At 44.5% G+C, this 11077-nt stretch overlaps 1 protein-coding gene across 2 annotated transcripts in view; it reads left to right on the forward strand.

Annotated features, from left to right (window-relative positions):
• The window catches only part of LOC135498764 (corticotropin-releasing factor-binding protein-like), a 70587-nt gene extending 60360 nt beyond the window's left edge, over positions 1-10227 (forward strand). The window contains exons 3-7 of one of the 2 annotated variants that reach the window (XM_064789177.1): positions 5369-5532; positions 7036-7246; positions 7770-8051; positions 8432-8587; positions 8988-10227. In XM_064789177.1, coding sequence (XP_064645247.1) covers positions 5369-5532; positions 7036-7246; positions 7770-8051; positions 8432-8583 — 809 coding nt within the window. In that variant the 3' untranslated portion in view covers positions 8584-8587; positions 8988-10227. Of the gene's footprint in view, positions 1-5368; positions 5533-7035; positions 7247-7769; positions 8052-8431; positions 8588-8929 lie in introns of both variants that reach the window. The other variant, XM_064789176.1, reaches the window with a different exon arrangement.
• Positions 10228-11077: the final 850 nt, after the last annotated feature.

Below are 11077 nucleotides of genomic sequence, written 5' to 3' on the forward strand. Positions count from 1 at the left end.
ACAGGAAAAGTTACGGCTCTAAAAATCTGACATCATCATGTTCATACTGCATTTTAAGATGTCATGTGTGACCAATGATAAAAATGAGGAGACGATCCTGACGAAATTGGCAACACTGAAATGGAGATCGGGGCAGGGTAGCTCTGCTGTGGACTGTTGACTTCATGAATTGCACGTGATGTGATGAACAGCCCCCGCAGCGCTTCGTGGAAGGTCGGATTCGTGGCAGTGTAGGAGATAATGTTGAAAGCGGTGTGTTCGTACTGTAGCGAGTTGAGAAATATTGTGAAGGTCCGGTCAATGTATATCACGTCTCTTCTGTCCATTGTCGACCAGGTCGGCGGGCCCAGCTCGTTGATTAATAAGCGGGCCAGGCAGCTTCCTAGGACACAGAGGGCGAAGGAGGCCAAATTGAACAGTCCGGCATTTATCGACAAAAGATAAGCCTTTTTCCTATTCGGTCCCGTTGCTCCTACTCCTATGGCTATCGCTCTGTTGATGTGCTTGTGGAACACTACGTGGCATGTCACCAGTATCGCAAGTCCTACCGAGGAAACAATGAAGAGCACCCAATAACGCTTTCTCATCAACCTGCCTGAATGGCAGTCGGTGCCCACGTGTGAACAAGTTGGCACCAAGGCGCACTTGAGCAGGGCACAAGTGATAGCCACGACGCCGCATGTGACCAGGATTATCATGATGGTTCGTTTGGAGAACTTGAACACTGTCCGCTGTAGAGCTACATACATTCGCATGATGCCTATCGTCGGCATAATCAACATGGCGAAGGCAGTTGATGCGATCGCACAGGCCGAGGTAAGATGGCAGAGGAATCCTTCCAGAGTGTCCCGCAAGAATACACTTATAAAGTTGATCGGGAGAGAGATGATGAGAAGCGGTATGTCGAAACACGCTTTGCAAACGATCATCTTGTTGAAAGGAGTTTGAAACTTTTCAGTTTTGGCGTAGACAATCATGATTAAGATATTCCCTGGCAGTCCAAGCACAAACGTCAGCACCATCAACGAAAGGCTGAACGCGTCGAGAGGATGGATGTAATTTCCATTGGGAACGTCGAAGACTTGAGGAGAAGTGGACAAAGTTATGTTTGAACAGTTCCGTACAGACGTCATGCTGACCCAAGACCACGTTTTCTCTTGTTCCTGTTCTTCGTCTGATTTCAGATGAGCAGCGGCTCAGGCATCCGCGCTGACCCACTTCTCCCGAGGATGCCAAGACGAGTTCTAGGTAGTCTCACCTCCTCCCCTCACCAGAGAAAATGTCACAGTAGGCGAGACAAGTTTTTGGTTGACCGTATATACCAATTTATTTTTATCTGGAAAGGCAAGGCTTGGGAGGGGGTAATTTGCACGATGTTGATATTTTCAATAACACTTACCCTACGGGAATGATCTAGAACGAACCCGGCTTGTTGTCGGCATTGCGTTTATGTTGGTATAGGTCAGCTGGTGAGTTCGCGAGTTCAGGTGATGTACGATTCTCAGCAAAAATCTGAAGAACCTTTCAAAGACTAGTGCTTGTGGCAGCACAACTTTTTTTTCTTTTCTCAAAGCGCATTTATTCCTCACCAGAAACCGTGTTGCAACCTGCCACTGAGCTTCATCATAAAACCCCATCCATAGAAAACTTTAGACCTCCTCGATACATGGTTACGTAAAGATCAGATTCGCTGGGAGGCACAGATCATTTATTTTTAGGCTTCATGGTTCATTTTGACCCACCGGACGAGTTCGGAAGGGATATATGTGTGCCCTCGTCCGTGCGTTCATGCGCAGTGGCATATTCAGTTTAGACTACATAATTTGCTATTCGTTCCATCGATGTTTACACGAAAGATCCATGTACTTGCCTCCCTATTAACAGTGTCCAAACCGACTCTGCCAACCTAGCTGATGGCGTTGGTACACACCTCAAAGAAGACACGACTAAAAGTAAAGATCAGAAGCAGGGTTTTTTATGCGTGCGATCAAGGACCGGTAGTCCGGTTGCCCGACTGTATTCCTTGGCCGCCTTTTAGCCATCGCTAAGTTTGCCTTTTATAAGAAAGCGTAGTGGTCATTGCGGCGGGGAAAAGAGAACGCCCGGCACAAACAACTTGGTAGTTTTTTTCCGCTTTTTGCGCCATGCTGGAACATCCTAGTTAATAGTGAGGATTCCAGTTTCAAGAACCAATTCCCCGAGGATGACAAGTTTTTGAGTATGACGTCATCAGTTTTAGGGCAGGTCATCCAGCTTTCAAAAGCTCATACCGTGATTCAGGCCGTTGAAACCAGTGCCTCCATCGCGAACAAATAATGGCATTGTCGACAAGGGTAGCTGCATATCAAAACGGCGAACTCTGAAAGTGAAACCTCAATCTCACTGCGACAACAAGCCGCTACTAAAGCATTTAACATCGGTGCTTTAATCAACTAAATAGCATTTAAATTTAGTCTTCACCTTTCACTCTAAAGAGATTGCATTTAAATTTAGTGTTGGTTGTGCTGTCGAATGAATATGCCATTTATATTTGGATATGTCATTTAATAACCGATATTTACTATCGACTGTACCGCCGAGATCTCCGACACATCAACCAACTCTGGGACCTGGTGGCACACCGACTATTAAAGGGAAAACTTGGGCGTGGGATTTACCTAGCCAGGCGGATAATGTCCCTGCTTGCCACCATGCGCCGCTACTTGTAGTATCACACTGATGCCGATCTCCTGTGATGATTTCACCAGTGTAACGAGGCAGTTTTAGACATGGCTTGTGAATATCAAGCGGCCGATAGTTACATAGTAGTTCAGAAGAGTTGTTTATTTTTCAATTCTCTTGTTAGGAGAAGTCACGGTCCTGCTGGAAGCCATTTTGTATGATAAACAAACATATCTCATGCCCAAGTTGTCCCTTTAAAGGAAGAGGGGATTTCATTGGCGGGTTATGTCCTCAATGTGTTTATTCTTCTGTTTAGTAAAGTGTTATACGTGTTTCCAACGTTTGTCTTAACTCAAAGAGAGCAGAAAAAACATGTTATTTGTTATTTTCGTCTCTTTCTTCTCCTAGGAAACTATCTTAACCGAAGGCATTTGGCATTTTTCAAATTTTCAAATCAGAGGGTAGAAAAACGTATTATTCGTTGTTTTCATCACTGGCATCTGGTATGTTCACAAATTTGGCAAACCCATTTGCCGAGTTCCCTGGGCGAGATGAGATCTCTCCTTTACTCGGGTAGGTGAAGGCAAACCGCAAACAATGTGACCTCATATTTGAATGAAAGCAGAAAAACCTTAAGCGTTGTATCAGGGATATCTTCGGCTTCCGTTCTGCAAAAATCCTTTTAGATAAAAGTGCTACTCTGTGTAATCCAATTTGCACTTAGAGTATTAAAACTAGAAATAGCGAGTGACCAAGATAGCGATGTTTCTTTCTCAAGTATTTAAATTTAACTGCATTTGCGCAGGTTCGTATAACTTGGATTGTGCTTCTTCTTCTTCCCCTCCTCCTCCTCTGGGGACGAGGCTGATTCACAGCTTTCACCAGAATTCTTATGACTGCGCCGGTGAAGCAGGATTTAGGAGACCTAATTGGACAATACTGGAGGTTACCAGAACGCGGATACAAGAAATCTCTGGCTGACAACTCAAAAAAGATGGCTTCTCCCGTTGAACAAACAACTCTGTTTGATTGAGGTTCGGATTTCTAGTACTTTCGGCTTTTAGAGTAGCCTGGCTAATATTTATGATACTGTCGTCATGTTATCACTTCACACATCAAACATGTCAAAATAACACAACATGACAAAACATAGAATGTTCTAGAACGGAATGTAACCGAAGACCTACTTGAAACTCGCTAACCATTTCCTAAACCGCCTCCAACATTCGCGAGAATCATTCATTAGGGAGCTTTCGCAAAGCCCCCGAAACGTCAACGTGAACGCCTATCCCATTGTTCAACATCGTTATCAGCGAACCGAACAATGAGTTAGGTGATCACGTCGGCGTTATGGGGATTTGCGAAACCTCCCTGATGCAGATAAGTTGGGTGCTGCATGCGCTGGCACATGTTTGCGATATGGGGCGTTTTTCTCGCTTCACCGTAACTTCCCACACCCTAGTTACCCTTTAGCGTCTTTGCTTTTAGTTGACCTCGAGGCCAGATTGGTTTCTCACGGTGGTATTGGTTTCTTCTGCTAAGTGGTTTCATATGGGTTCTTTTTTTGTGGATGTCCTTGGAATGACTAAAAGAACCGAACCATGCTTCAGCCAGAAATCAAGGATATTGTATCGCAAAGGTACATTGTAACATTATATCGTTTCTGACGCAGGATTGATCTTCTACCCACGACGATGCGTCCTGTATTTTACAGCGACCCCCCCCCCTCACGCACACACACACGCCTACACACTACATACACCGATCTCGCTGGTGTAGTGGTTAAGGCGTCCGCCTCGTGAATGGCAGGTCGAAGGTTCGGTTGGTTAGCCGCCAGCTGGTTAAATACAGACTATCAACTGCCTTCTCGCCAGGCACCTGGCAGTAGAGATTGGAGATTGGAGTTTGGAAGTAAATAATGTCTCATAAGGCAAAGGTGGCTGGCCCTTTCATTAGGGGTGACAATATCATAAACAAATTTTACTTTATTTTGCCGCAACAGATGTATAAGGCGGGCGAAAATGAACATCTCAGGCTCGCGTATATATTTTTATCACAGCCAGTGGTGTTCTATGGTAAAACACAATCCATTCCTTCGGTAACCTTTTAACCGCGTTGAAATATTGTCTAATTGCCTGTTTTTCTTGACACTACGGTTAACATGTTGGTGCGAATGGGCCATGGCTGGTTTTTACCGCAGTTAGTCCATTTGACGGTTTCCTGGGAAGACAAAATGTGTCAAACCATGTTTTTCGCTAAAAAAACAGCTTTTGTAATAACATATCCTTGCTAATGAAAGTAGAGAAGTGCAATTGAAAGGAGTCTGTTCTTTGTCAAAAGCGGTCAGATATCTAGCGTACAGGATGTAATAAAATAGCTCTGAAGTCAGTAGTTTTAAATAATAGGTCAAAGGTCAAAGGTCAAAAAGTCAGAATCACACGAAGAGGCATTTGCGACCAAACTATAACCGACCTCCACCGACCTCCAGCAAATGTGTTATTGGGTGATATGAATAAAGACTAGCAAATGCTTTTACTCCGGTTTTGTACAGGAAGGCCTAGTGTAAATGTACATGGAGATTTAGATAAAAGCATTTCCTAGTCTTTATTCATATCACCCAATGTCCCTAGAGTAGTGTATTCCCTAACTGCTACAAACCCCGCTGCGAAAGTTCTAATTTCTTGTTACTTTTTCTCTCTATTTACAGCAAGATGCATAGACCAAGTACAAGTGGAAGGAACATATAGATATATCTCAACAGGGGAGTCCGACCCCGGTCTCTGCTCCATTTACATTCTAAGCCCTCCAGATAAAATCATAGAGATAGATGTCCAGGAGATGAACATAGACTGCAATGGCGGACTAATAGGGGTAGGCGGCGTTTCTCCGGTTCCGGTTGTTTAAAACAAATTTTGTCTCCAACTCTGACGTTAATTTAACTTTGCGTTACCTCCTTCAGATAAGCCCTTAGACTTGACACCAAGTTATGTCAACGCCAGCGTTAGTGACAAAACTTGTTGGCCATGCTTTGAACGTCTTCGAATGTACCTTCTTTCGAAACATGAAGACAGAAAACGACTGATAACTCAAGACAACCGATGGTTAATTGCGTAGGTGCCACCCAAATCGAGTTTGTCTCGCTGTTCTAACAAACCACGATTTTAGTACATCTCCCCGGGCGCCGCAGGAAGTTGATAGTTTAGTTCATTAAGGCCGTTTTAGCGACGAGGGAGGAGTCGGTTACCGCCTCAAACGTGTTTTTCATTCAGATTGGGAAGAAAAAGTTGTACTCCCCCTCCGAAAAAAAATTAAAAAGGGCCCTGCTCATTTAGGTCATGACGACTTTCTGGCGGTGAACATCAATCTTAAAGTCACCTCCGTTCTGGATGGATAGTACGCACGACGACGGTAGATCGGCATGATGTAGTTTCATCTTGGTATTTTCATTTAGTTAGGGGTTGCATGGATAGATCTGATTAGAAAAGTTGCGCAGATGGGACAGTTTTTGAAGGGCGGAAGTTATCACAAAGTGTACTAAGATGTAAAAATGGTCGATCGCCAGCCGAAATGATATGGTTTGGGATTCTACGCTTTTACTTGATACGACCACAAACGGCGCCAGCCAGTTCGCAGCGCTAACAGCCGCATACTAAAGTCGGATTCATACTCCGAGGCGTTGAGAGGTTGCGAAACCTGCCTTTTACAAAGGCATAGCGTCGGCGAGAGTAGATTTCTGCGCTGAATATATTTTGTAGCCAAGCTCTTAAGGTAGAAGAGACACAGCAGCAACGAATAGTAATGGTGTCCACACTCGTCATCGTTCCCAGAAGCATTATTCTCAGATGCGGGAAAGAAGGCCACCTGATGAACGCCTACATCGCGGATCAATCCACTTCACTGGTCCCCAAAAGGACATCATTAGTCCAGATACAGTTATTATCACCAGTTGGCGGTCAGGTGTAGGTTCACAGAGCTTCCCTAATAGCTAATCATATTGTGTTTCCGATAGGCAGTGGTTATGCTCACTTTGAAGATGCGTAGCGTGGTATTGGACCGTGGTAATATAACAGCAATTTACCGCCAAGAACGCGTAGCGGGCGATGAATTCAGTCAAGCCTAATGAGTCAGATCTTTAACATTTTGCAACTCGTAGCCCACATGATAAGCCAGGTGGGGTATCGCAATAAACTGCCTACTTACTGTACTTCCGGATGATTTGCAGCGCCCACAACCTACCCACAATCTAAGCCACAACAGACACTCTACACATCCGTCATTTTGTCTTATCCTTTAAAACGAAAGCCCCCAGGTGTGATATCAAAATCTCTCGATTCAATTTTCACAGATTTAAAGCGGAACTGTCTCTCTTTCCAGTTATTAGATGGATGGGAGTTAAACCAAGAAGTCTTTCCCGGCTGGTTGGACGGATCCAAATCAAGAGAAGAGCGGCTGAAGTTCTTCTGCGGAGAGTCAGGGCCAAGCAAACCAGTCGTGTCCAGTCAGAACTTGATTAACATTAAGCACAGGATACCAAATCTTGGGGAGGGGTTCACTTTTACTGTCAGGTTTATTGATAACCCAGAACGTGAGTATGAATTAGAAACGTTCTTTTTGAGTATTGAGATGGTTTCTCTCATTGGCCTTTTTTCCTGGGATGAATTATCACTGAGCTTAACCGTGGATCAGTTTATTCCGAGTCTATGAGTCCTCGTTCGTGAATTAGGTTTTTCTACTAGACGTTACCTCTGATCTTTCGTGCACTTCTGGTCTCCAGCGGTCAATATGGTCAATAATCAGTTCTTGAGCAGATGCTCTAACGCCATTTAGATGAAACCAGACAGAACTAAGACACATGAGACAGAAAAATGCCTTGTATCTCGTTTTGTTCGTTGCAACATTCGTTCCTCAGGTGATGGCGAAGTAATCTAAATACTTTATCACCAGATTATTGCTTTCGGCCTCGTTGTAGCCTGCTCCGGATGCAAAACTACCGCAAGGCCCATACCCGCCCCGTCCCCCTTATAAGCCCACCAAAGGTTGACTATTATGGGCAACGGATCCTCAGTTGATGGCAAAGCAATTCTCTATTGTTTTCGTCCACGTTTCAGCTTGTAACGTGCTCCTGATGGAGCCCACGGGAGCCTACACCCTGCAGAACTTCGGCAAGGCCCGCAACTGCTCTGTATCCATACTCCACCCTGAGAAGGTGAACATCCTCGGTGTCGACATTGGGTCAACGATTGACGGGAAGCACCACAAGAGCATGGGTGTCCGTAGGCAGTGCATGGAGAGTGGTGAGAGGGACTATGCTGAGTTCCTGTTCGGGTCTGGCATGCAGCCCGACTACATGAGGCTGGGAGACAATGATATGTGCGGTACAAAACACGAAGGTAAGAATTTCTTAGCGGATGTTTGGGTTGGGTAAAAGTATGGTTCAGGGCTGGAGTTAGCAATTATCTTCTGAAACAGTCTCTGATGTCTGAAGAACTTGACGCGGACTATAATGGAGATCCTGCTAGTTTATGACAACATCAGACAACATCAGACTACAAAGTCTTTGTACAGTATTCTAGTAGACCTGAACATAGTTTGCCCCCTTTCTCTCCCAGTTGGCTCAATTATACTCCTTTGTATCAACTCTGTGGTGCGCCTGCTCTCCAGTGGCGAATTTGTTTACCCCATTAGTTTTTCGGCAAGCCCTTCCCCCTTGTTGAGCCAAAATACCCATTCCCTTCTCCACAACACTTCCAGAGCTGCTTTTCTCTTTCAGTTGGCTCACTCATCCTGCTCCCTTGCGGCTACTCAGTGGTACGTCTGGTCTCCAGCGGTCAATATGTCAACTCCATCAGTTTTCGGTTCGACAGAGTTACGGATGATGAGTTTGTCGAACTCGCCGCAATGGGACACACCTTCCAGTGCTGAGCAGGTCTGTACGCATTCACAATCTCTTTTGCAAAGATAATACACATTATTTAGGGCTTCTACCTGTACCTCTGTTACCAGCAGCGACCATCTTGAGTGACGATGACCCATTCCTGGTGAATCTGAGATGTCATTGTGATTAATTCTAAAACGCCTTTATAACAATGTTCACTGTTTATAGTGCATAATGCACTGAGCCTCATCTAGGCGGCAGCGATTATGGCTAGGCAACCAGAAGTAGTGGAAAGCACATTTTGACACAAGGAGAAGGAAAATATTTTGTTTATTCATGTCCTTTTGTGTTACATGTCTCCACACTCACATCCCTTGCTGTGCCATCTTTCAGGTGATTTCTTCCCGAAACGAAGACAAGTAGCAGAGAGATTATTTTACATTTTTGACAGGTCACGTGATAAGGCAACCAATTCGGCAATGCGAAGGCAACCAATTAAGTTACAGATGGAAAGAATCACGATGTGATTGGACGTGTTGTACCGTGTTGACAATTACAGGTGTATCGGCATGGTTCAGTACGCCGTGGATTGGAGACTTGAGGCCAAATGCGTGATTTTTTAACATTGACAACGGCCGTCGGCATCATGTCGGCCAAACTTCAGAGGACTAACCAAATTCTGGAATGGACTCGGCAGGCTTTTCAGAAAAGTTAAGACGTTTAGTTTGTGATTAAGAACTCTCTGCAACATTTTTGTGCCAGTTCAATTTTAATGTGGTGTTTTACTTTGAAAGAAATTCGAAAAATATCGGAAAAATCTCATCAGTATGGAAAGAAGACAGAGAAGATTCGTGTTTTTCCGACTTTTTTTCGATTATATTACATCACGTGGTCAAGAAGTCATATTTACACACTCTTTGCGTTCGACAGTAGTTCAGTTAAATATGTAGACTGTGTGATAGAGTCAGCAGTTCACTCGAATTACCACTGCAGCCGAATTCAAACTCAGACGCGTGACCTTTGGCGTTCGAACCATGATCACAACTTTGACGTCAACGCAAGCACTGTTTTTTTTCATTGGCGTCTATAGTTTGATCACGCTTCGGACGCCGATGGCCTTGCATGGGAGGATGAGTGCAGTTTCACTCGCCGGAAGAGTTAAGCTGCCTGGTCTGCGTTATCTGACAAAGCCTGATTCCTCTAAGCAGCATCCTAGAGGTCACAGTCTAGGAGGAATATCATCAGTTTTCGAACTCGGGAATATCGACCACTAAAATGGAAATACCTATGCCGCTGGTCAGAGGTGTTCGTGTAGAGTCCCAGGAATATGATGTCATTACACGGTCAAATCTAATAGGTATGGCTAAGGGGATCAGAACGAATTCAAAATTCACTGCATCTCGGTGTGTTTAGTGAACTGGTGAGGTAGTGACCTTCTGAGAGAAACGGACATTGACAAGCTGAGAAAACTATGGTCACGTGGTCTCTTTCTAGGCTAATTAGTAATCCATAATCGTTATTTACAAAAGTTGTGAAACTCCTTTGTATCCTCAGTGTAAAAGTTTGGTGCGAAAGCTGAATATGGTTAGTCGATCACATTAAATCGGATATTTTATTCTGATACAGCCTGTGTTCGAAGCAGTGCCGACGTTGAAATGAATAAAGCCTTTTCACGATTATAAAAGTGTTCAGTGTTGATATTTTGTCGCCAGAACCTGGTTATTACTAGACGGCATCTCCCTCAGTTAAGCCTACCTAAGATAATGGCAAGTAACTCAAGTTAGTGCCAATACACATGTAATGAAGACCAGAGTAGTTGTCGAATCAGCTTCACACAGAAGTGGTAAACGTCAGATATTTGACAACCGAACGTGTCATGCTTTTTAGCAAAAATTTATAAACGTTGACGTAAACGGGATACTTGCTAAACCTCTCTAATGACGTTACTGGAAGCGTTGCTAAACCTCTCCAATGAGGTGTGTCGATTTCGTTTAATTGAAGCAACGGGTGTTAGTATTAAATCATTCGTTTCAATTACATCAGCACGTGTTAGAGCTGGCGAATCAGTTCCCCAACACTCCGCGTCAAACACCAGGCACTCCCCCCATTCTGCGGTAGGCCTATGTTTGGCTAAAAATATTTCTCCTAGTAACTTGTTTGTGAAAAAATGAAATGGCCACTAGGCACACCTCACTAAGTTCATGAGATAGCCTGTTTTTCTCGCGCCTTCATGGCTTTTCCGCACAGATGAGAGCCTTCTCTCCGCGGTAAACGGGCCGGCGTGTCTGAGTCCGCTGATAGTGGGGACACGGATTCGCCAAAGTGAAAGGGTACACGATTAGCGCATATGGCGGTCACATTTCCATAACTAATCAGATCAATGAAAATTGATTGCGACACCATTCAATTGTGCCGTCACACCCTGGTCAACTGGTTACCAAACCATGTTCGTTACAGACAGCAACTCGGGTCGGTGCCTGATTGGTCAATGCCATGGTGCGGGGCCACGTGATGTGACGTTAGTCTGAGGTCATTCCTCTC

Source organism: Lineus longissimus, chromosome 14 (assembly GCF_910592395.1).
Source record: "Lineus longissimus chromosome 14, tnLinLong1.2, whole genome shotgun sequence".
Taxonomy (NCBI): domain Eukaryota; kingdom Metazoa; phylum Nemertea; class Pilidiophora; order Heteronemertea; family Lineidae; genus Lineus; species Lineus longissimus.